The sequence below is a fragment of the Mytilus trossulus genome, chromosome 2 (genome assembly GCF_036588685.1).
Source record: "Mytilus trossulus isolate FHL-02 chromosome 2, PNRI_Mtr1.1.1.hap1, whole genome shotgun sequence".
NCBI classification, from domain to species: domain Eukaryota; kingdom Metazoa; phylum Mollusca; class Bivalvia; order Mytilida; family Mytilidae; genus Mytilus; species Mytilus trossulus.
The window spans coordinates 35,600,620-35,627,387 of NC_086374.1; the positions used below are offsets into that span (position 1 = coordinate 35,600,620).

At 32.2% G+C, this 26,768-nt stretch overlaps 3 protein-coding genes across 3 annotated transcripts; all 3 read right to left on the reverse strand.

Moving 5' to 3' along the window:
* Positions 1–3,108: 3,108 nt before the first annotated feature.
* LOC134707092 (uncharacterized) lies at positions 3,109–4,471 on the reverse strand. The gene has a single exon (XM_063566597.1). The coding sequence runs from the start codon at positions 4,273–4,275 to the stop codon at positions 3,328–3,330; it is 948 nt and encodes a 315-aa protein (XP_063422667.1). The 5' UTR covers positions 4,276–4,471; the 3' UTR covers positions 3,109–3,327.
* Positions 4,472–12,723: 8,252 nt separating this feature from the next.
* On the reverse strand, positions 12,724–20,845 carry LOC134707094 (uncharacterized). The gene is made up of 5 exons (XM_063566599.1): positions 20,541–20,845; positions 17,481–17,626; positions 16,105–16,263; positions 15,208–15,858; positions 12,724–13,626 (listed from the first exon to the last, which is right to left on the reverse strand). Exons 2-5 carry the CDS (start codon positions 17,548–17,550, stop codon positions 13,349–13,351), a joined length of 1,158 nt encoding a protein of 385 aa, XP_063422669.1. The 5' UTR covers positions 17,551–17,626; positions 20,541–20,845; the 3' UTR covers positions 12,724–13,348.
* Positions 20,846–25,420: 4,575 nt separating this feature from the next.
* LOC134705741 (alpha-(1,3)-fucosyltransferase fut-5-like) lies at positions 25,421–26,539 on the reverse strand. Its single transcript, XM_063564460.1, has one exon. It carries the CDS (start codon positions 26,537–26,539, stop codon positions 25,421–25,423), a length of 1,119 nt encoding a protein of 372 aa, XP_063420530.1.
* Between the last annotated feature and the right edge of the window lie 229 nt (positions 26,540–26,768).

Genomic DNA, 26,768 nt, shown 5'->3' on the forward strand with positions numbered 1-26,768 from the left:
TACGCAGAATAAATGTTATTTTGCGAACACGTCCATTTCTGTAAACCTTGATCACATTTTTGAATCCTTTATTTTTGTTTTGTTTTGGGCGAACCGTTTGAAAGTAGATCCAGTAATTCGTTAATATAACTTGACCGTGTCGTTCGAATTTTCGATCTCTCAAACGTCCCCGAGGTAGAATATAATATAAGTTATATGGTTCGCTACTGACCCCATACGGATCCATAGAGGGTAAGTAAAATCCATAGGGGGTGAGGCCGGAGGCTACTTCATCAGGCAAAGTTGATCCACTATGGTTTTTGGCAATTCATTAAAGCTCCCTTTTGGGAAATAACGCGCCCTAGTGTATTTACACATCCTTTGTTTTTCGGTATTGGTTTTATTATTTTAAGCCTTCTTGGTGAAGGTTATTCAGAAAAGGACTTCAAAATCTACATAGTGGTCTTTTTATTTAATATTTGTTATTATGATTTACCCGTAGCTCTGATTTTGTTATCTATCACGACGGTATGAAAGAGTCAACTACTTTCTTTGAACTGATTTAAAAGATATTTTCTATGTACCTTTTGTTATTCCACTGGTCAAGACAAGAAGGGGTACGTTGAGATCTAAAACAAACTAGCTTAAACATTCCATCTTTTCATGTACCTGTTACAAGTCCGGTATCTTATCAATGTTTGTCTCCAGTAATATCTTACCTTGTGTGTTTTCTTTTCATTTGAAGAAGATCTTTGATATTCGCTGATAGATTCATTGATCTTAAGAATAGAAATGACAGCTAGAGGTCAACACACAATTTTCAACAATCGACCGTGTCGTTCGAATTTTCAATCTCTCAAACGTCCACGAGGTAGGATATATATCACCATAGGCTACCTAAGATAGGCCACTAAGACATAAATCTCCAAATAACAAAACACTGGGCTCACACTGGAACAGTTTTAGACGGGAGATATGTCATCCTACTGATATACATCCTAGGTTGGTCTATCTTTGTATTAACCTTGCTAGTTATCTTACTTAATTAAAGTATACTCTCTTAGTGGTAAAAAATCGACTCGCATCGCAGCTTTAGTAAATTGTAGTTGTTATGCTCGTTAAATGCGGATTTAGATACATATATATAATTGAGTACTATTTTTTATTATTTAAGTTGTATACTTTTAACGCCTTACAACAAATCAAACGAATATTTTAGATAAAATCAGAGTAGTAGAGTGCAACAAATCAAGAAGCAAGAAATATACGGAAACAACTGTCGAGGGTTGAACAGAATCCCCTCATCAAAATTCTAGCAATGATATTCTTTAGTTAAGAACTTTATTTTTTAGTAATTACTGTTCTCCATGGTTCATGAGAAAATTATAACATCTACATAATTAAAACCCCCTTTTTAATAATTTCGTTTTTTCTTGACGGACGAAAACATGCATATTAATAAAAAAAATTTATTTATATCTATATTGTTTTAAGTTTCTTTAATAAACATCATAAACTTATGTATTCATTCTTACTCAGACTAGAAGTGTCTTTCGTCTAATAGACATTTGGAATTTTGTATCTATACTCCCAACTGCACCTCTAGATCTTTAAGCGTATTAAATCACATATTCATTTTTATTGAAATTTAAATAACCTGTGGTATTCTGATTTTCTTCATTTTCTTTCAAGCGTGAAGTGTAAACAAGCCAACACGACATGTGATATTTCGTCTCCACAAAAACTTTATATACTTATATATTTCTATATCTATATCTGTCAATCTTTACCATGACTCACATTGATCTGCTTCAACATTTGAGGCTGATCGAGAAACTTGGCTTGAATATGACAATCTTTAGAAATAAAACACAGTTAAATGACCTTTTCAATCGTCAAAAATGTTATCATACCAAACCCATACAAGTATCTATGATATATATTTGTACATAAAATAAAGTTTAATAAATAATGGACTTGATATAAATCTTGAGGCCTGAAGGAGATAAATTCGTGTCATTCTCACGTTTTTTCAATAGCTAAAAGCACCTTGACATGTAAGATTACATATTTACATATTTAGACGTTATCAAATTCAATGATATTTTAACAGCCAATTTTCTACTTAATATAATCATTAAGATATGACATGTGAGTGATAATTTTGTCTTTCGCCCACACGCATTCTAATACACAAATTAAAAGAATAAAAAATGAATGAATGCTTAAAAAAGAATATTCTATACATATACCATGTACATTGTACTAAACAAAACGGTTAATCGATTTGAATCGTGCTAAAATACATGTATATCTTTTATTGATTCTTGACATAATTCTACAGATAATCAATTCTAGAAACGTAAGTATTTCACAATGATAGTATTATAATATAAATGCTTGGTCAGTACTGTAAAACTGTATAAACTGTCTCATTTGAGAGCCTATAATTGATATTTATAGATATACGAGACAAGACACTATTACTAAACATAGAGTATAGGAATCTTAGTGACAAAGGGTGTTCGTGAGAATTAAAGCCTTGAATGAATTCTCTTACAGATAACGAATGCTCTTCTATATGTTACACGTCGATATTTCAACACCAATATTCAAATGTCATGAACATGCATGAAATATATGCCACTGGACATAAAGCAAACACCAATCAATTAAATTTAAAATTTAGAATTCGCAAAAGGCAGTTCCTGTTTAAAAGACCTACTATTACTTATGATGATTATTCTTTTTTTTTTATATCTAGCTATACGTTCTTTGCTGAGAATAAACAATTGTTCATACCAATTGCGGATGAATATAAGAGCGGAGTATCTGAGAATAAGATATCTTTTCGACGGTACAGATAGCCAATATTAACCAACATATTATCATACAACCATATATATAGTTCTTCATACATTGCATTCACATGCTGTGGTTCATACGGGTAAATAGTATAAGAAGCACTTCCTTATGGATTCTATTGAATGCACAGTATAACAATCTATCCGTCATAAAAGCGTGCGTATTTTCAAGTGGATTGTTGACACACTTTTAAAGTACTAAATCTGATGTTAATACTTTAAAGACACTTACTCTTTTAAGAAACACGGTGTATTTGGCAAACTATTTAAAACTGTTATGATTTATTTATTGCAATATATAAATGACAAAATCAGACAACTCACTAAATGTGGGTGTACATTTGTAAATATTTATGCTTGTATACCTTAAAAAGGAACACACCGGGTACTGAAGGTATTCTTAGGAATAAAAAATGTGTTCTTGAATTTCGAATGAATTCTATGGATGTCATTTAGGAAAGTAAGCATTTCATCATTGACAATTTTAGCACTCCTCTTCTTCGTCTTCTTTTGTATATGCTACCGCAAGCTCGTCAGGGGGTCTCAATTCAACCTGAAAGTTATGTGCTTTCCCTTCTTTGGCAAGTTTAGTTTTATATAATTGAAACGAAGCACCCAGCGAAAGTGCCATTTTTCTTGCATTGGTAGAGGAATCACACAGATAACCATGACATTCCATTTTTTTTGTTCTCGATGATAGTTCACTGACGACAATAAATGTAAATACTTTCCAGAATTTCATATCCTGAACTCCATATGATATGAAATCTATTGGTATATTCCCGAACGTTACGCCATTTTTAATACGATTTCCTTGATGTTCCTTCACGTCTATTCCCTTGTTAGAAATCACAACATATACCAGAGGTAGTTCGACTGTTTCATTTGCTAGTAAAGTCTTTTTGACCTTACCCACTAATTCATCAACTGGCTTGCGGACATAATGTAAACCGTACACTCCTTTAACATCCCTTTTACCCAAGTATTTACACACAAACAGCTGAGGTAGTCTGTCAATTTTAATGTCCGATAGTTTTGTTGAATCTAATTTTGGGACTACAGTATTAGGATCAGGTTGCTTTGGTTTATCAAATTTAGTCAGTTTCTTCAATTTTGAAAACACGGATTTCTTTGGTTCTTTCGGAACCTTTCTGCCATTTTCTTTCCGTTCACTAATTTTCGTCTTATCGTTTGACTTAACACTAGAACTGTCACTTTTCTTGTCGGATATTTCATCGCTTTTTAAGGAACAATCACCTACAGATCCAGTTTCTGGAGTACCGTCATCATTTTCGTCTTCATCGATACTATAATCAGCATTCAAAGCTATATTATCCAAACGGTCTATAGCTTCTTTGAAGCTTGTATCCATGTCCGAGACATCAATTATGTCTTCAGGTAAGGCAGTAGCTCCAAGCACCTGTTCCGACATTTTCACTATAAGTAAGTTAATCAGAAATGTTTAACACCTGTTCTTCCTGTATCATAGTTTGTCTTACTGATATCTTTATCACAAAAGATAAACAAATTGAGCATCAGAAAACATTTAGAGAAGATTGTAATGCGCTTACCTACGAACTCGTTCACACAGGTAAAATATGTTATGTTATGACTTTGTAATCGATTCATTCAGGTAACAATTGGAATTTTAAAAGAGGTTCTTTAAGGTAATCAAATTTATGGTAAAAGGTATTCTATTTGTATATAAATATTAACTGTAATTGGGGGATAAAACAAAGTGTTACAGACTTAAACAAGAGATCTGAGTATGTAGATATTTGATTTTTCATGTAAGTGTTTACTTTTAATAATCCCTATAAGCACTGGAGATTACGTGATGAAGTAATTCTAAGTTTTAAAAATATTTAAAGAGGAGCATCTAAATTTTAAAACAGAAATATAGCTAGTTTTCATCTGTCTATAAGCACTGAAAAGAGTCTATTCAACAAAATGTTTAACACAAAATAATCAATACAGATGTAACTTAATTGTAAGTACATTTATATTTTACAGGGCTGTCTTTACATATCCTTATATACTTCGTTTCGTCTGAATAAAAGTTACATAATCCTAGATTGAAGTTATCCACTTATAACTAAAAAGCCTGAAGAATCCATCTTGTACATAGATTTTAGGTATATTGATATCTTATAGACTTTACATCCCCAGTGTCATTTTTATATATTGAAAGCTTTGTCAGTGATTGATATTCTTTACAAGCAAACAAATCAATTCTGCATGTCTCAAAGTTTGCAGTTCACGGTATTTTAGATTTCTGGCTCGTTGAAGTACTAATAAGCTCCTGAGACAGGCATGGGATCTTAAAAGATTTTTTTTCTGTTTTCAGTCCACATAAGTGACTTGAAGTTGTCCTCCCTCTTAATTTCTTTCTAGTAAACTGTTGTTGGGTATTTAAAAGATTATTATAATTCATCCGCATCTAAATTACTAGGCGAGTCTAAAATTCGAAGTGAGAAAATTGTAAAATTATTCAAGCCTTCCAAAATTGTGTTTGAATAAGATGATATAAACTGGACACTTTAGTGCAGAAATGTCATTTGTGACGTCAATATGATATCCTATGCGTGTCGAAAGTGACCAAGTCCTGAAATGAGCATTTTACACGATTTTGGGCACTTTTGCATCTTTGAAAACAGCAAAATATGCTTAAATTTTCTAGTTTCAATTTTGCAATAAATGCAAGAAGTTTGTAGAAACCATGTCATTAATCAAATATTTCAGACAAAATGAAAAAAATAAATAAAAAAAATATACTGGTGTGTCGTCGACTAATAACTTATGAACATCTAAAGGATGCCATTGGGAACTTTTATATAACATTTAAGTTTACTTTTTTTAAAGTCAAGGGGAGAGAATAGTAACCTTTTCATCAATACCTTCTCCTTTTTGTCATTCTCATTCATGCATCATTTAAAAATATAAAAATACGTTTTTTTTTGACAATTCAGAATTTAAAATAAGGATGACACCGATACATTAACCGGAATGCAGATTATAGAAAAACGAAGATAAAAAACTTCGTTATTATATTATGTGATATTTTTGGCAAGTTCATTTCCGATTGTACCCTGATCTTTCATGGTAAATATACACTTACAATTTCTTCATTTACCTCATTTTAATCCTGTGAGCAGCATAAATGTTCACACACAAATATAACTATGTAAATAAACAATTGGCAAATGTGATCTGGTACAAAAATGCAATACTTAAATCTGATTTTGTTTAAATAGCTTTCAAATTACGCCAAGATAGTCACAAATATTGTTTCACATTTGGATATTAAATATGCAATAAAGGTTTTGATTTTGTAAATATTGCCGGTATTTTTAACGACCTTTCTGTTAAAGAACGAATTCCTGGATATTTTGATAATACTGAACTCCCTCTTATTTGTTATATTTACAAGAAACCTATCCGGAAATATGTGTTTAATTATAGCCAATTCTGTAAAGATGTAAATATCATGGTAAAAATACACCTATGTCATGCAACTGCAGTAATTCCAAATACACTTATGGCCATAATTTCCCATGTCATAACAGGAAACCTTAACATCGTTCGCGGCCGAGAGTTAAAATCATTCTTCAGTAAAGGACATAAATATCGTCCCCCGTCAATTATTAATTGGAATGAGTGTCGTAATATCATCAAAACTCACTCCGTGCCTACTGTTTGAAATGGTTAAAACGGGAAAAAGCTGACAAAAAAATTCTTTGGACTCTTTTTTTAATTGTGTAATTATGATAGTTGATATTCGAACACCACATTTTAAAGAACATTTTACTCTTAACAACAACCATATTAAAAAGCCTATTTCGCGTATCAAACATACACTTAAAGAACTAGCCAAGGAATTTGTTTGTGTCCCGGATGATAAAGCTGCTAATAATTTCATTATTGCTTTACGTAAATTTAATATTGAGGTTCTGCAAAAGGAAATCACGAATTCACCAACGTAACAACTGACTTCATTTTCAGAAAACGACGTCTGTAACAAACACAAACTTTTAGCTACTTCTTTACAAGCAGAGCCAAATACTAGTACAATGAAAGTCCCAACTATGTACTGGCTTCCAATGCTACACAACACATCTTACAAATATAGATTTATTTCATCTTCAAGCCATTGTTCCACTACTAAATTGTTTATTCTACTTACTAGTACACTTGGTCCAAAAAAAAACCTGATAATAAATTGTTCAAATAAGGCCTTTGAAAATAGTGGAATTAATTTTTTTTGGAGTGTCAAAAACTCGTTGTAAGTACTTGATAAATTGCATGCATACATTGGTGATTTTGGATCTGTTCAAAGTTTTGATTTTTCTACCCTATATACCACTTTGCCTCATATTCTTATTAAGATTCTTATCAAGAAGAAAATCACATCCCTAATTAACTAGGCATTTAAAAAGTCAGAATGCGAGTATATATCTTCAAACTCTTTCAGGTCTTTTTTAGTAGCAATAAACAAAAGAACTATGTCAATTGGACATGCTTTGATACTATATATGCGTTTGGATATTTACTTGATAACATCTTTGTTCGCTTTGGAGATGCCGTATATCGTCAAGTTATTGGAATTTCAATGGGGACTAACTGTGCACCACTTATTAAGGACCTGTTTTTGTATTGTTATATATTACAATTTATGACTAAAATTAGCAAAGACCCATCGAAACAACATTTGATACAAAAATTTAACAATACTTTTAGATATTTTGATGATATATTAGCTCTCAATAATGACGACTTTAGTATGTATACTAAAGAAATTCATTCTGTTGAACTTACTTTAAATAAAGCTAATACTAACAATGACCACTACCCTTTCCTCGATCTTGATATATATATCTATATCATTAATGAAGCTTTATACAAAAAAATATGATAAAAGAGATGATTTTCGTTAATTATTCATTTTTAGATGGTGACGTTCCCTTGTCACCATCTTATGGTGTTTACATAGCTCAACTTGTACGATTCACTCCTGTATGTAACAACGTATTAGATTTTAGCGAAAAAAGTTTATGTATTACTGAAAAATTATTACACCAGGGTTTTCGATATCACAAACTAGTCAAAACGTTTACTAAATTTTATCATCGGTATAAGGAAATAATTCGTAAATATAACTCAACATGCAGACGTCTTAAACGTTCAGGTATTTCACATCCAATCTTTTAAGGTCATATTCTTTACAAAGCACAAACATGTCAGTATTAACCCCAAAAGCTTACAAAACCTTTAAACAGACTTATTAAGAAGGGATATAGTTACGATACTGTTGTCAGGTCATTAAAGATTGCATATTTTAGCTTTAATATTGATTCACTTATAGGGTCTTTGCATCGCAACTTAACACATTTATTTAAAAAAAAAACAGTTGTTGGCATGACATGGGTTATGTTATTCTCATATATTTTATGATAGTATGATACTAAACCCCTAACTGGAGGAATTGTGACTGATATTCATATGATGAAGACATAATCTTTCAATCACTTTAATTGAGGTCTGGAGCTGGCATGTCAGTTAACTGCTAGTAGTCTGTTGTTATTTATGTATTATTATCATTTTTTTTGGTTACATCTTCTGACATCGGACTCGGACTTCTTTTGAACTGAATTTGTGTATGGTTATACGTTTACCTTTTTACATTGGCTGGATGTATAGGGGAGGGTTGAGATCTTATACACATGTTTAACCTCGCCGCAATTTTGCGCCTGTCCCAAGTTAGGAGCATCTGGCCTTTGTTAGTCTTGTATGATTTTCAGTTTTAGTATCTTGTGTTTAATTCGGATTGTAGTATGACGTCCATTATCACTGCAAAATAGTATACATATTTTTAAGAGCCAGCTGAAGGACGCCTACGGGTGGGGGAGTTTCTCGCTACATTGAAGACCCTTTGGTGGCCTTCGGCTGTTGTCTGCTCTATGGTCGGTTAATTGTCGCTTTGACACATTCCCCATTTCCTTTCTCAATTTTATTGATATCTAATAATTATTTTCTACCTCTAAAATTATAATTAATGTTTTTTTTTCGAAGTCAGTTAGTTCATAAATAAGATCACAATGTTGACATGTCCGTCTTCATGTGCATTTGACACAAATGATAACGGTCCTCATATGCATTTCACATAAATGATAAAGCTGTGTCACAATGTCAACTTGACTTTTGATTAGTAAAATAAGGTGCAAAGTGTTAAATCTAAATCAACAAAAGAATAAGATGAATGACAGTCGTGTAACTATCGTTCAGTCGTAAATATTGTATGTTGAACCAGCTGTCTATTTACTAATTTACTATTTATCCCGCCTAGACAAGCTAAAACTTTATTTCAGAATGGTTCTTGCCTCTGATGGGAATATGCCAATTGACTTACCTGCATACCGAAGTTACCCTTTCCTTATTCAATGATAGATGACTTGCCATAGTTACGTTGTCGAAAATGTCGCTCACTATAGAAGATGTGTATGTATCCAACATACATGCGAATACCGATTCCTCCTAAAGTATCATTAAATGATTGTTTGTTTAATGATATGCATTTCTGCCATCTAATTTCGAATCAAAGGAATGTAAAAAAAACTAACTTTTATCGACAAATTATACATTACAGGATTACACTCAACAAATACGTGTGTTGGTTTTGTTACCCTAATTATAGGGGTAAAGTTATTTTAAAGAAGTTAATACATGTTATATAGGGTAGCAATGCTGTAATAAAGTACAAATAATATAACAAAACACCTGAACATATTATCTTGGGCACTAATAGTGGGATTTAAAAGACAGCTTTAATATAATGACTTAGAATTAAAACTCCAACTAAAAGTTTTATCATTTCAATGTGCAGATAAGAATTAGACACAACGCTTTTGATTTAAAATAGTTAATATAATGGGGGGGAAAACCGAAAATCCATCTGAATAACAACTGGATTTAAGCCTTAATTACATGTATTTCAAAAATATAAATATTTTTTCACCAATTATTTATCAAAACTGACATGACGAAACTTGGCAATGTTAAAGAATAAAGTGCTAGACGAAAGGAAAACTCCGAGGAATAACAGACCACCAGCATAGTAATCCAGCAATACACCTATATGTAAATGAAAACTATACACTCATGTACTGCTAATGTTTTGTCGTCTCCTGCATGGAAACATGGTCAAAACTATATTTGTGGAAAAAAAACAGATTTCGTAAAAAAATATATGTAATTAAATGTCAATCTATGAAATATCAATATAAATTATTACATGAAAATATATGACAATAACACTTTATTTTCGCGTGTCCTAAATGTTTTTCTGGATGGATCTTTATGAGGAACGCCCAAAAAATTGGAATACAAAGATGTATGAATATCTGGATACTTGAGAAGCTATATCACCAGAAAGGACATACAAAAAATTGTTAACGTGCAAGTTCAACTTTGCCTGAAGGAGTTATTTATTTCTCGACACAGAGAATTGAAAAAAAATGTTATGAATCATGCCATTAATACATAAGAAATTTAGCTGAACTGATGATACCCTCTGGATTAACAGTCCACCAGTAGCGGTATTAAATCACTGCTTAAAAATGAAAATAACACTTGATATCATTATGTAATACATTATGTCCGTTCGAAGCGATATTCTCAATCAACCGTCATCCAAAACACAAAACGGAAAATATAGAATGGCAATAGCAAAAACTCAAACACGTCAAACGAAGGGAAAACATATGTCATATTTCTGGCTTGGTACTGTCAGGCATTTACAAAAGATAGAATGCCAAAAAAAAAGGTTGTATTACGGTTTTTCTTTCATTTATTGTTATATATGATCAAGGGCCACCCATATATACTTAAAGTCATAAGAAACGAGTGACCGGTGAAAAATAATGTTCTTCCAATTTTTGAACCAATGCATACAAACATCATAAACTTAGTCTTCTGTGCACGTAATTTATCATATTTTCGTGTAAATTTCGTATGATCGTCAATTTTTTTTTTCAATCGGTCAGTGTTGTTGTGAAAATATGGCAGGTAATTAAAGTTCGTTTTTTGAAGCCGAGGTTTAACGATGTTCACCTGTTTGTCAACAATCGACAAAAAATAAACAAAAAAGCATGGAACGAGAGCACGTGTTTAACATGTAAATTCAGATAATAGTTTATTTTAAGGACATTCATGCGTATTGTGACCACCGGATTTTTACGAGATGGGTCACACTGAGGTCACTTTGCATACGGAGAATATATCGGGGGAATTGCTTGCTGGAAGGAAGCAATTAAAATAAAGTACACTTCTTCTAAATATGAATAAGTTAAAGAATTTTCTTCAGAAAAAAGTATATGTACATAAGTTTTATAATGAAAACTATCCATTGAGTTATTAAAAACATATGCATTATTTTTTTTTATTTGAGGTTTCTTATGACTTTAACAAAGAAATGGTCAAAAACGAACTTTGCTTCAATTTTGGAACGAGAAACAACATAATAAATACTGATGAGTATCGGTTATGAAGTTGTTGCGCAGAAAGGATCGGAGCCAACTTTCAGTCTGAGTGTGCGTGACATTTTTGTGAATTTATTCAACTTTTTTCCTAAACAAAATATTAGAAAATAATTGTCAATGTTAAAGAATAAAGTGCTAGACTAAAGGACAACCCCGAGGAATAACAGACCACCAGCATAGTAATCCAGCAAAAGGCATTTATGTAAATGAAAATTATACACTCATGACTGTTTATGTTTTTTCGTCTCCTGCAGGGGAACATGGTCAAAAGTATATTTAGAAGAAAAAAGATTTAGTAAAAACAAAAATAAAATGTGAATCTATGAAATATCAATGCCATTTATAAAATGACAATATACGAAGACAACACTGGATTTCGGCTCGTCATAAATTCGCAATAATTTTTATTGAGAACGCCAAAAAAATTGAAACACAAAGATGCATAAAAACCTGAATACTTGAGAAGCTATGTAAACAGAAAGGACATAAAAAGAATTGCCAAATTCGTGCAGGGTTAATTTTGCCTGAAGGAGTTGGAACCTAAGTTTCTAAATAATTTCTTATTTTTCAACGCAGAGATTGAAAAAAAGGATTTTATAAATCATTTCATTACCTAAGTATTTTTATTGAATTGATGATATACCTCTGGGTTAACAGTCCACCTGACCGTCAGCAGTATATTGAATCACTGCTTAAAAATGAAAATAACACTTTATTCATTATGTGTGTTCGAAGCGCTTTTCTCAATTAACCGTCATCTAAAATTCAAAACTGAAAGTTTCTCAATTATCAAATAGCAATACCAAAAGCTCAAACACATCAAACGAAGGGATTTTTTCCCCCTTTTCTTGACATGGTTCTGTCAGATTCACAATAGAAAAACTGTAAAAATGACTGTATCACGGGTTATATTAATACATTTCTTGTTATAATAAGTCAAGGGTCATATATACTGTTCTGCATGCGAGGTCGTTGTCAAAATCGAATTTCGTTTCAATTTTAAAATGAGAAACAACATGATAATTACTGAAAAGGATTGGTTATAAAGTTACTGCACAGAAACGGTTGACGAGTGGGCATGACATTTTTGTGAATTATTTAGTTTTGTTTTTTTTCTAATCAAAACATATATTTTTTATACCCTTTCCCTTCCACGATATTTGTGACAATTTAAGAAGAATCTATGACCGCAGTCAACAAAGGGAAACTGGTTTCCTAATATAATATTCACAGTTCTAAAAAAAATAAATGAACTAAACATTATAATATATATAACCTGAATGCATATAAAAACTAGAACACACCCGTGATATCGCGGGTCCGTGACTGGAGTATTTTTTTAATCAAATCAACAGCATTGTCCTATATTAGTTATATAAATAAAGTTTAATTCTTTGATTCGCTGTTTTACTTCATGTCAGCTAACAAATTTAAAACTGTGCCATTACGCCTTATTTTAAGTCGAGATTTTTAGTATTCGTATTGTCATCTTAGAAAGTCTTACTGATTAAAATGCTACCAAAGGGAACAATTTGACTGATTGAATTTAGAAGCGTCAACCCTGTGATTTTGACCCGTGTATATAGCAAAATCCGAAATACTGCGTTTGGTGGTGCGCCTGTCAGATGCAGAACGTATGTAGATAAAGTAATCGGTTACAGGTGAATGCACTATTGGTATCGGTATCGGATTCGACCCGGAACCGGGAATTATTGACAATATTAATTATGTGGAAAACAAAAGGGCTGGAGTGGTGTAATTTTTAATCAACACCATTGTCCTATATTGGCTATATATAAAATTGAATTCTTTGATTTGTCGTTTTAACCCGATGACGGCTGACAAATTGGACCTCGTTATTTTAGTATTATAGATACTATTCTTTATAACCGTACACATACAAAATACCAAATTATCTTGCATTGTTTTATAAGCTTCGTGGACGGATAAAAAAAATGAAGAACCTCAATCCTAGGTCCTTTTGTAAGTAATAACATACTCTGGATAGCACATATTTAGTTCATAAACAAGAAATTCTCGGAAATTCCAGTGTCCGTCCACAACAACGGAATCATAGAACCAGTTCCCGGCTTGATCATGTGACCTGTCACTACAGCGATCGTTTCTGCAGGTTTTACAAGGAGGACGCTGAAAAACTTCTTTGGAATTCAGAACAAACATGTCCCCTAGAAGCATACGCAATAAAATCATTTTTTTCTCCGACTTTATATCCCTGGATTGTGGTGAATCTGACAAAAAAAGAAAATATATCACAAATAACACACGTGTTTCTGTTACACGAAAAGGAATCAAAAAATATTTTGGATAAACGTCAGATAGATATTAACCAAACAACATTTGTTTACCAAACCAGACGTTGGGAGTTCATTATAAGGGTTCAGCGATGAGTTTACGCGTTTACAGTTTACATTTAAGGAAGTTCGCTACTCAGTTTCAAAATAATAAGCTTTTCATAACACTAGTATATATTGATACGGGTTTAATAAAGGAACCAAAAAAGCAAAAAACATAAATATAGGTGCTTGTTTTCAAGATATTAGCTATTTACATTTTGCGGGAAACTGTTCTTAATTGATTTTTCATCGCTTTATCATTGACAAGTTTATGTACTGAAAAACTGTAAAAAACATAACAAAGATTTAATGAATAAAGACAACAGTAGTATACCGCTGTTCAAAACTTATAAATCCATGGACAAAAAACAAAATCGGGGTAACAAACAAAAAACCGAGGAAAACGTATTAAATATATAGGAGGAGAACAACGACACAACACTTAAATTCTACACACACAGAAACGGACAAAGCATCAGACAAAATCCCACGAGAATAACAAATATAACATCAACACCAAATACATGACTTTGGGATAGACAAGTACCGTGACACGTCTTAGCGCAACGTGAATTTACACTCTAAAGATAAGAGAAAACAAACGACGCAACGTTAAAATGTAACACATAGAGAAACGAACTATAATATAACAATGGCCATATTCCTGACTTGGTACAGGACATTTTTTAAGGAAAAACTGGGGGGGGGGGGGGGGGGGGGGGGGTCGAACCTGGTTTTGTGGCATGCCAAACCTCCTAATAAGGCTTTTACAGATGGCTTATAATTATACATATGAATGATTTATAAAAAGAAAAGTGATGGTCAATGGGCAACATTTTTTAAGGCATTTAAATGGAAAAAACAAAGGATTCCAAAAATCTGACAAAAATCTTTAAAACATGACAATCAAACATCATGAAAGATGATAGAATATTTGAAACAATGCTTATTTACCAGAAGTCAAGATCCATGAATAGAAGAAGCATGAAAACGATTGACGATTGTTTTTGACATGGAGCAAACACACACACATAACAGGATTAACCTACCAATTATTTGTTTTTGATACTCAAACCTCCTATAATATAGGTCAAGGGGAAATATGGATTCAGTAAAAATGGACGATATAACTACACTTCAGAAAATCTGTTCAATTGAACTTGTGAGTTTTGCTATTCTGTCTAGACTTTTTTTTTTTTTTTTTTATATCTGTACCTTTTTTATATTTTGATTTTCAAGAGATTTTGAATCGGGAGTACCTGTTGTAGGTTCTAAAAACACTGTTTTATCTCCCTTTACAGTGAGTTCTTCATATAAGTTTTTAGGATGAATCTCCTTTATATTCAATTCAAAACATTTGATTAAATAAATGAAAACCTTTTACATAAACCCTTAAATATACAGGGAAACAAGCTTATTAGTGGTATCCACATAATAACTAAACCTTAAATTATACAGACAATATATGTTCCTCACCTGCATACGAATCGCTCTTGGTACTACTTTCTGCAGCATACACAGCTGGACCAAACATTCCCCTTTTATTTAATCTGGCATCTAGGCCTTGAGTAACGATAGCATCAACTATTTCAACAGGCGTACCATGAAAGAGATAATATTCATTTACTGCGGGATACACGTCTCTTAAAAGTATGTCTTCGGTTGTTGTTATTATCGGCCCTTTTTGAGCCTTGCCTGTCTGTTCCAGCTTATTTAAGACCACTCCTCTACCTACCTTTCGAAAAAGTTTTGCTCGATTTTCAGCATATTTTTCGAATAATGGAGCATTTTCGACTCGTTCGACTTTGATGACCTGTAGCTTTTTATAGACTAGCGGATCTATACCTTTAGCATCTCTACCCACCCCAACTAGATCCTCCTTCCAAGTCCTTTGAACAAGTTTATCGATAGCAGTTTTTTCTAATGTTGACGCAGGTACCAGATGAAATAAGGAAGACGGATTTTGAGCTATCCATTCATCAATTCGTTTTGAATTGTCAAACTTTGTCCAGTACTTTGGAGTTTTTATTGGTCTTTTAGCCAGCCATAAATAGTGACTTGGAAGTGATGAGCTTGGTCTAGGTTCTTCCTTTTGGGAAATATAAACAACTTCCACTTTATTTTCTCCTAAAATATATTCATTTGCTTAAGAACTATTTTGTTCATAAATATAATAGAAATTCAAAAACATTTAAAATCCAATAGCATCAAATGCTAGCAGCAGTAATGACGGTTCCTAGATAGCCTAGGATACTAAAAATCAAGGCCTGTATTAAGTAACATTTTATTTTCAGTAACTTTGATTGCATGTTCAATAACAACGGCGGTAAAAGTTGAACATGGATAAAATATAAACTTTTGAAGTCATCTCACCTTGATAGCTCATTATTATGATAGCCAAACCTCCACACAAGTACAGGAAAAATGCAATAGTTGCACATGCGAATGAACCAGAAAGTCTGTGATCTTTTAGCCAGTCTTCTTTGTGATATGTTCCGCCATATACACTGATACTAATCATTAGTAAAAATGCTGAAATTGTAAAGTATTACGGAGTCAAGACTCAATTTTCGGACATGTTAATGTTTACTTATGACGTTTATTTTTGTTGCACTAATTCAGTGCTCCTGTTGTTATTTTGTCCCTTTTATAAGTTATAGTTTATGTGTCTCCCTCAGTGTTAGTTTGTAATCCGATTTTTTTCCCTCTCAATCGATACTGTTGCCTTTAATTACACAAACATATTCTTTCTTCCTACTTTAACTTGTTATCGCATGTATTGTTCTTTGCTTCTGTTTTGTACATTGACTATGCCGAGATGTATGGGGAAGGTGTATGTAACAAAAAGCTACAAATGAGACACTCTTCATACTGGGGATTTTATTTGTATGTAATATGTAAAGCATCCCTGCTTTCATTGCGATTCTAGGGTAATCAGTATTTAATGTAGGATAACTCCGTTCACATATATTTGTTAAGTATTTGGATGTAAACGCATTTTTTACCACACCTGCTTAGTATTGTTTTTTTCCCTATTGTACAATACATATAATGATAAACATTTGTGGACGACAAAGTGGAGAATATACAAGACAGCTTTTTCGTCGCCCTAACGCTAATACGAATACTAAATATAAAGTAGTAGTTCCAGTAAGACCCCTTTTTGGAATATAAATATGGTCCGTTTTTGACACTACAATTCACATATATATCGGGTTCTAGCAGCAGCATTAAGTCAGACTAAAGTACTGAAATCTTCAAAAATTTAGCGTTTTAGTTATATTTTGGACGGTTTCCGTCATAAATGAAAGTGGCGGCATTTGTGTTCATTCTTAATATTGAAATGTAAGTTGTATTTGATGATAATACATAACATATATGAAGGTTGAGGATGAACACGAATGTGGCCACTTTCATGTTTGACAAAAAAAAAAACACCTGAAAAGGGACATTTTTGGCATATTTTATATATATGTTATATTTAATTGTTGTTATGGTCAAATAATTGTGATGGCTTTTATATAACAATGGCAATTGTGTTTTGTTTTTCATTAATCTATTTTCATTATCATTGGTGGAATGAAATTGTGCACATATGAAAATCGTCATTTGCAGATTTTATACCACCGCTTAAGATTAAAGATTTTTCTAAAATGATCATACATATAAAGGGAAGTGGTCAAGGTAAAAACTACGTTATAAAACCAGCAAATAGAGTCTGCAAAACTTTCTAATGCACGTTTACTCACCTGTAATCAAATACGACATCCACACTAGTTTGTTAATTTTTATGCTGTCTTTATATTTCGAAACACACATTGTCGATATGACAACGACAGCGCATCCGATGCAAACATTGACATTATTTGGAAGGCACTTGTAGTTTTAATCCATCCTTTATTAAAAGACAAAAGTTTTAATTCAGACATTGTCTTTCGCCCATTCCATTTCGTTTCATTGCATCGACTTATACCATAGAATATGAAGGAAAATGCACAAAGACCTGACTCTTTGTTTTCCCGGGTTTAAAAATTAATTGATCAAACATATTTCTCATATTAGTATATGCGTATCTTTATGAAAATAATTCTTATTCATATAAAAAAGAAGATGTGGTATGATTGCCAATGAAACAACTATCCACAAAAGACCAAAATGACACAAACATTAACAATTATAGGTCACCGTAGTCTGTTTTTAAAATTATGATTAGAACATTAACTGTTTTGATGGTAATTGACGTTGATGGTGTCTTAGGTTTAACTTACATGACATGCATATGTAATTCTGATATTGTACGACATATTATCACCTGACCGAATAAAGTTTATTAACGGGGATAATATGCAAAAACACAATATTTCAATATTTCTAAAAATATGTTAATTCCTGAAATGTACATAAGCAAATTTGTCTGGCAAAAACCATAAATTGACAGCAATTGATATTATTACAGTAATCAACATCAACGTATCAATAAGCCATTATTTACAACGTACAGCTTGTGTCGTTGCCCTTTTCCTATTTTAAGAAATCAAAGTAGCACAATACAAAGATTTATTTACTTCCAATATTCAACCTTTAAAATGCTGTTACTTAAGACTGCATATAAATTAATAAAAAAGGTATATATAATAGATAGATAATAGATTAATCTTTTAAATGAATGCAATATTTGTGTTATGATCAAATATTATGCAATTAACGGCAAAATCTTGAATTTAGCTATATCATCTCTATACAGGAATTTCTTACGATATCTTAATCACGAAGCAGGAGCTACAAAAGGGTGTCTCAAACTATTGCTATCGTATTTTATCCTCGCATAAATCTGTAATTAGAACATCCTTACCACATAAAAGTAGATAATGTTTGATAAGGTATAAAATTTGATCTATACATTCTTCCCAAAATCTGAGATAATGGCTCTAGGAACAACATACAAAGAAAATCAACTCTCTCGTGTTATCCACGAAGAAGCTAATTTCGATTAAAAGTGGAAATTTCTTGTTAAATTTTGTAGACACAATTCACATTATAATAATTACAAAATTGTTGTATAAAACTAACACTTCATTATTTAAAAGAGTAGTCTGTTAGCTATCCATAAATACCACTTTTATAAATTTTTGAGGGTTATAAAGAAAATTACAGCATTTTAAAACTGGGGAATTGGAGGTAGAACATCTTTGTATTGTGCTACCCTTAAAGACATTTGTATGTTTTAACTTACAAAAAACATATACTTTTCAAACTTTTATGTCACCTAGAACGACAAGGTATAAACCGCAAGAGGTAAGGACTACTTTACGTTATAAATCCATTATATAAAGCGTTGTTATCGGACTATCCTGGATAAATTGAAGGCATTTAACAAACTTTACAATCAAAACCAGAAGGTAGATATATATATATAGGTAACAGGAAGTTTACCAACGTCAGATCAGTTACAAAATTTGAGTTATTAATTAATTTCTGGAGGACCGCTTGAAACTAGTATATCTTTCATCAATCGCACGATTTCCAAGTTAGATAAAAAGGAATGTGTCATATACAGGAACATAAAACCATACATTTTCAAATTAATCGTAGTTAAATCAGGAATGAGTGAAGAGCACAAAAAAGATCATGTCCGAAAAAGAAGGTACTTAATATTTTCTTTTACAATGTATATAAGAGATTGACACAATTAGCCAGTTGTGTATATACGATCTATACAAACAAATGGATATCGAGTAAACTAAATAATGTGAAACACTCACTCCATTAAAACATACCACGAAAATTACCTCCAATGAAACGAAAAATTGTCTTTCTATTTTGAATTTTACTCGGAGTTCAGCATTTTTGTGATATTACTTTTTGTCCATTGGAAGCGAAAGATATCATTCTGTTTTACCTTATGAACTTAATGAAAGTAAATATTTTCCATACTTTGGAAAAAAGAAAGATAACATCGATATCCTCCCTAGTATATGAAAATAAGGGTGAATCATTGTTTACAAAACTTTGAATTTACGAAATGCGAAGGATATTGTACTTCAGATGACCTTAGCTCTATATTACAAAAAAACTCATCATAAACACCAGGACTAAAATTTAATATTTACGCCAGACGCGCTATTCGTCTACAAAAGACTCATCAGTGACGCTCGAATAAAAAATGTTTAAAATGTCAAATAAAATACTAAGTTGAAGAGCATTCAGGACCAAAAATTCCTAAAAGTTTTCCCAAATACAGCTAAGGTAATCTATTCCTGAGGTAGAAAAGCCTTAGTTTTGTTCAAAAATTCAAAGTTTTGTTAACAAAACTTTCTGCAATCTAGACCACTTGGACACCTAGACTTAACCAAAAATTAAAATTTTGGTGGCCTAGTGTTTTTTGTCTCTTATCATTCTTTTAAGAATCGCATTAATATCTATTTATGTTTTTATGATATATGTAGATATTTTATTCCATGTGTTTATAAATGGTGACGCACTAATAAACTATCTATCTATATAATATATCTACCTTTCCTCGTCAGTAGAATCTAGAGTTTAAACACAGTACATGATAAATATATTAGGCATGAAGATGGAACTAAATATAAATACTAGTATATAGAAGTCATATGAATAATGGCGTAGGACTTAATACCATTTACCATAAACGATTTGCACACTAGTAGATTGATATTAAATCTTTAAATTACTAAAGTAACATAAATCGAATTAAAAATAAATGATTTGCAGACTGAAAATAATATCTAAATTGTTATCCGACGAGTCATTCCCACGGAAAATAATGTCTAAGCATATTTCATTACCTGGTGTGTCTTTTCCAAGAAAATTGATGATACTTTCACAACATTCGAAGGAGCCTCGGTAGGAAGTCAGCATTGAGCAGTGATCCCAAAGTCCTTGTCGTGATGAATCTGATTCCGACCATGACGAACTTACTATACCAAGGACTATGAACAAAAATCCTACTGGTATTATAAAAATTGTTAGACGAACATTCAGTGGAAACTCAAAAAAGTTATCAGTTCCTTTAATGAGAGCGTCTGACCAGGACATCGAATTTTCAACAACTGCCATTTCATGAACGAATATCAATCAGTATACAAGGAACTAAATTTCTTTATCGCATACATTTCATCTACAAAATTTAATTCAACCCTTATTACCTGTAATAAAACGACAAGATATATCAATTCTTTTTAAATTGAATGGAGACTAATTTATAAACTTGTATACTAGTATGCATACTGAGTGATCATACAAAACATTGATGAGCAAATGTGACGACATAGTCATAACTATGGAACGAGATTGAAACGATCAGTCATCACGAAATTTACGTTAACATACTTTTGAAACAATCATGTAATGGAGATAATCTTTCAAAATAGTTCTGATCTAGCTTTATAAGATAAACAAAACAAGAATAAATATATGTTAAAGAAATCAAATTCAAAAGAAAATAAACAAACCATAAAAAAACACCAACTGCTACTCCGGCTAATATTGAACAATACTACAGTGAAATAGTGATTGCTATTTTGAGAGCCGATATCGAATTCTAACCCGGCAAACAATATGTAAAACATTTAAAACCGTATTGGACAAAAACTGTGAAAGAATATTATACCATTATGGGAATACAACGTCGAAAATGGATTGAAAATGGCAAATTTCACGGCCGTAATAAAACATTTCAGTGATTACAAAAGCGCTAAATTGAATTTTAGAAAACAGCTTGAGCTAGCATATGAAAGCTTCATTAGTGAAATAAATCGTAAAATCGGATAATCTGTCGACTGTGAACAACGTTTTGTATGGTCTGTGATTAAAAATGGGCGCAAACGTGTATCGCATTGTCAACAATTAAATATTAGCGGTACTCAACTTATTTCTTCAGACGAAATACGTGACGGTTGGGTAACTCATTTCCAATCTGTATTCAGTTTCGATAGCAATTTGATCAACCCTGTAAATGAAAAGGCTGTCGATAATACTGTCAACGACTTGATAAAAAACTGTCCGTACAAACACAAACAAAAATATGGAGGAATTTACTTTCGACGAACTATATAAAATTTTCCGTGCAACAAATCTCTAGGGTTAGATGGAATCTGTTACGAACATTTGAAGTACGACGAAAAACTACTCCAGCGTCATTTGTGCAGTTTGTTTAATCGTGTACTGGAAACATGCTACAGTAACTCTATATAAAGGTGGAAACAAATCAAAGTCTGATCCGAATTATCATCGGGGAATTTCTCTACTATGTATCATATCAAAACTGTTTGAAAAGGCATTATATACTCGTTTACTATCGCTTCATCACAACTTTCCACACCAATCACAAGTTGCCTACCAGAAGACATTATCTAGCACACATGCAAGTTGTAACATGCAAGAAGCCGTATACCATAACTTAGAGCGTCATAGCAATATTATCGTCACACTTCTCGACAGCATGAAAGCATTTGATACTCTATGGCACAAAGGACTATAAGTTAAATTGCATATATACACATGGAAAAAAGTATTGCAACACCTTGCTTTTTTAAAACTTGAAAAATCAGCCTCTTTTTTTGGATAAAAAATAATAAAATATGTGTATAATATTATTGAAACATAGTTTATGATAACATTGGCATTGAAACGAACAAAACATGTTTGAAAAAAAAATGATTTATATAACCACAATTTTAATAGCAAAATGAAGTGTTTTTATGTACAAAAAAAAATGCATTTTACAACGTTTACTGTAGTCGAACTTTACAATGTCAGACATTTCAAAATTAATCTTCAGATGACTGTTCACATCATAGTTGATCGTTATATGCCAAAGAATTAGTACTTTGTGCGCAGCCTCCATTCAAACGAATAACCGCATCTAAACGTCTTCTGATTCCTGCGATAAATCGACTAATTTTCTGCTAAGGTAGCAGCAACCATTTTTGATGAAGGGTATTGTTTATTTCATGATGTGTTTGAACTAGGGTGTCCTTTCGCGCACTTTCCGCCCAATAGTGTCCCAAATATACTCGATATGGTTCAAATCCGGGCTACGATCGGGACAAGGAAGATGAGCTGAATTCCATTTGAACATTGGATCTTCCTTCACGATGCTAATTTCCAACTCTGGCGAGCTCTGCACTACATTGGATACGGAAAACTGTATGTCTGTTCGTTAGCAAAAGTCTCCGAAATGGTCTTATCGCACGATAACTAGTAGCGATGAGTCGATCTTGAACAGTTCTTGTTAAAAGGCTCCTGTATGACCACCACTCTTTTTTTTTGGATTGTCTTGTTTGTAATGGGTTTCCTTCTGACCAACCTTCATTATGCTTGATTTTCCCTATCAAATGGTATATGAGGGTCTTCGTTATCTCGGAAGGTCTAACAGCGTTTATTGCCTGATTTTTTATTCTCAAAAAGACTTATAGTGGAATGGTGATATCCAACAATACGTGCAGTTGTAACATTGACATCCCTGCTTCTCTTATGCTGATAATATGGCATCTTGCTGCAGTTAAGAGTTGTCAAGGACCCATTACAAGGTGTTAATCACATAACTTTAAAAACTTGGTTATTTAAAGTGTTGAAAACAATGAGGATAAAAAACATCTGGTTTGCTGTTTACGGGAACAGTAGCTGCATGCGCAGATAAAAACTTATCGAGTCGATGTTTATTGATTAAACTCAGGTGATACTTAAATAATGTTTAACTGGTTCTATTTTACCAAATTATATCACAAAAAAATAAAGAGCGTTTTTTTTAATTTCAATTTCAATTTGGTGTTGCAATACTTTTTCCAATGGGTATTTTTGGAGTTCGGGGTTTAACTTGGTGTGGATTTATGAAATGAACCAGAACATGCGAAGCTGTGTGCAATTTAAAGGAAAGTGTTCAAAATGGTTCGAACTCAAAAGAGGCGTAAGACAAGGCGGGATACTGTCTGATGTTTTTTATTTAGTGTTCATTAATAATCTTCTTAGACAATTAGAAGAAAATCCTTATGGAAGTATGCTCTTCAATCTTCGTGTAAGCAGTACCGTACAAGCGGACGCCATTGCTCTTATATCTACAACATCAAAATGTATGAAAACTTTAATAAACACTTGCCAAACATATAGCGAAAATTGGGGCTTCAGATTCTCATCAGCAAAAAGCGAAGTACCGAAATTTTGTTCTTCAAAATGTGCTACCATCAGTCAACCATTGAAACTTTACGGGGCGGACATTCCAGTTGTAACATCAACCAAGCATGTTAGAAATATATTAAATGCCGAATTTATTTAAGAGCATGTTAAGAACTTTAAATGCATGCCGAATTTTGCGTGCAACTGCGTTATCTGTAATGAAATCCGGAATGCACCCGTCCTTCCTTAATCCATTGACGTGCTCCAAAATAGTATTTCAGATGTGTTATCCAAAGGCAATGTTTGCTTGTGACCTTTGGTATGGTCTTTCAAATACTGAATTTTCAATGTTAGAACGTTCTCACAAATATATTTGTAAAATAATTCAAGGGCTTCCTGCACGAACACGATCCGACAAGAGCACAAGCCTACTCGGTTGGCTTTCTGTGGAGTGCTATATTGACAAGTGTAAGATTGTTGGATTTCTTATCTCGAAAACAAGCACATCGATCCCTATATTTTTTTTGCTTTTTGGATTCCTCAATTTATTCCCTATCAAAACATACTAGTTTTATGAAAAGTTATTTATTTTGAAACTGAGCAGCGAACATCCTTAAGAGCGAAGCTTTGGGAGGACTTAAAATAAGTATAAACACGAGTATGTTCAGTGTGTATCTAGACAATCTAACGTCATCCACATTCACAGCAACACTTTTGTAATGTTATACGGAATATGATCTAGATAATGATAACAATATTTATTTCTCAAAAACTTGTATTACACATGTTCAACGAATGTGCAGCGTTATTTATAACAGTTAACTTAAAAATTAATATGTGACATTTAAATCATTTAATCTCTCTAATGTCTTAATTCAACATGTAAATATTATTATTGTACAAACATTGTTTAATACATGCAAAATCTTCGATAATAAGGAAATAAAGTAAATATATAATGATTCACGCTTATTAATAAAAAACAATCAGATTCAATAGTAATCAAAAGAGAATAACGAAAATGAAACAATAGTAGTAGTTATCGAGAGTACCAGGAATAAAATTTAGTACGCCAGACGGGCGTTTCGTCTACATAAGACTCATTAGTGACGCTCATATCAAAATATTTATAAAGCCAAAGAAGTGCAAAATTGAAGAACATTAAGGATCCAAAATTTCAAAAAAATTGTGCCAAATACGGCTTAGGCAATCTATGCATGGGATAAGAAATCCTTACTTTTTCGAAATATTCAAAGTTTTGTAAACAGGAAATTTATAAAAATTTATAACAATATTTTTAATTAGAGTTGATCATTTAAAAACAAGTTCGACGTACTTTACACGAAGTCCAAATTTGAAATATTTTTTGTTTTCAGTTATAGCTCGACGAATCAAAAATTTACACAAGAGCCTGTGTCGCTCAACTGTTTTTAATAATGTTGAAAATCATGTAAAATAAGGTTTAAATCATAATTAATTGTAAGAGATATTAGATATTATTAGAAACTATAATGATAGTTCAATTTAAGCTACATCATTGCACATCAGATAGTCAAATATCTGTGGGAATGTGGCATTTCTTTTCAAGTATCCAGTGTGTTAAATTAAATTTAATGCCTCGTTGATACCCTATATTTAGTTTTTCACAAACAGAACAATGAAGAGTTTGCAACATCTCCTGCTGTGAATACGAGCTTGAGAAGAACTGATCTTTTGCTTTCAAATAACTAGTGTACAAACGTTCATCACTTCCCACATGTTTTAGATACAAAGCTAGTTCTTTAGGTGTTGAAAAATCTAATGTGGAGATATATGTACCTTTTGGTAAAATGTTTCTTACATTCGGAGCTCCTCGGTACACTGGAATAAGGTCAAAACCATCCTGATAGAACCGGTATGCCTTTTCAGTGACATAGTCATCACAAAGAGAGTTTTCAAATGCCAAGTAAAATTTATATACTTTACTTAAATCGTTGAAACAGGAGTCATCATTCCAAGGAGAAGAACACTTTTTACCACACCCTCCAAACACGTCAACATCTATTGTTTTATCCATCTTCTTAACATATGTGTTCCTCTTTGATACAGCTTTACAATTGCTTACTACCCAAGCAACATTTTTTATCTTTTGAAGGAAAATTTGTGTGTAGTTTTTTTCAGATTGTATTTTTGTTCTTGCCAGTAGTCCATACGGAAAATATATATCAGCATCTGATCTATAGCTGAGTACCCAATCAAATTTATTGTCCCATTCTTTTTTTATAAAGTTTTTGTTTGTATATGCTTTAGATTCAACAGAAATGAATACCCATTTCTGACTGAATGACTTATTTGGAACCTTACCATTAAGGCTAGTATGATAAAATAACACAGCATCGCTTTTACTAAGTGAAGTTTCATTCGATGCTACATTAATCTTGCAATTCCTGAAATTACAATTCCTAAATTTGTATTTGAGCAGACCTGTTGGTATCACGTGGGGTCGTTTATTCCATGTTATTGAATATATTTTCTTGTATACATGTTTATCTGTAATTACTACTGCCTTTGTTTTTACCAACTGTAGCGGAAAGATATTATCGAAATAACAACTGACGAAAAGAATGCCAGTGCCAATTGACATCAATGTTAAAAGTCCATAATACATAATTGTGGTCTGAGAAAAGCGCATCTTGTTAGTCCTGAAATATAATATATGTACTATGTATCAAATATTAGTTATACAAGAATTTCACAATAAAATACAATAGTTCGACTTTCTCGACAAAAGGCCTTCAATGCCAATGTAACATTAACGTCAAGTATGAAATATTCCAAATATTTATTAGGGTCTGTATGTTAATTTTTTAATTTAAGGAATAAAAGATCAGTACTACGGAAAACGGGCTCAAAAGTAAAGA

Coding starts and splice junctions, on each gene's coding strand:
- LOC134707092 (XM_063566597.1), bottom strand. CDS start 4,275: ATGTCGGAACAGGTGCTTGGAGCTACTGCCTTACCTGAAGACATAATT.
- LOC134707094 (XM_063566599.1), bottom strand. CDS start 17,550: ATGTGTGTTTCGAAATATAAAGACAGCATAAAAATTAACAAACTAGTG. Junction 16,264..17,480: donor GATGTCGTATTTGATTACAG/GTGAGTAAACGT, acceptor TTACAATTTCAG/CATTTTTACTAATGATTAGT. Junction 15,859..16,104: donor CATAATAATGAGCTATCAAG/GTGAGATGACTT, acceptor AATATATTTTAG/GAGAAAATAAAGTGGAAGTT.
- LOC134705741 (XM_063564460.1), bottom strand. CDS start 26,539: ATGCGCTTTTCTCAGACCACAATTATGTATTATGGACTTTTAACATTG.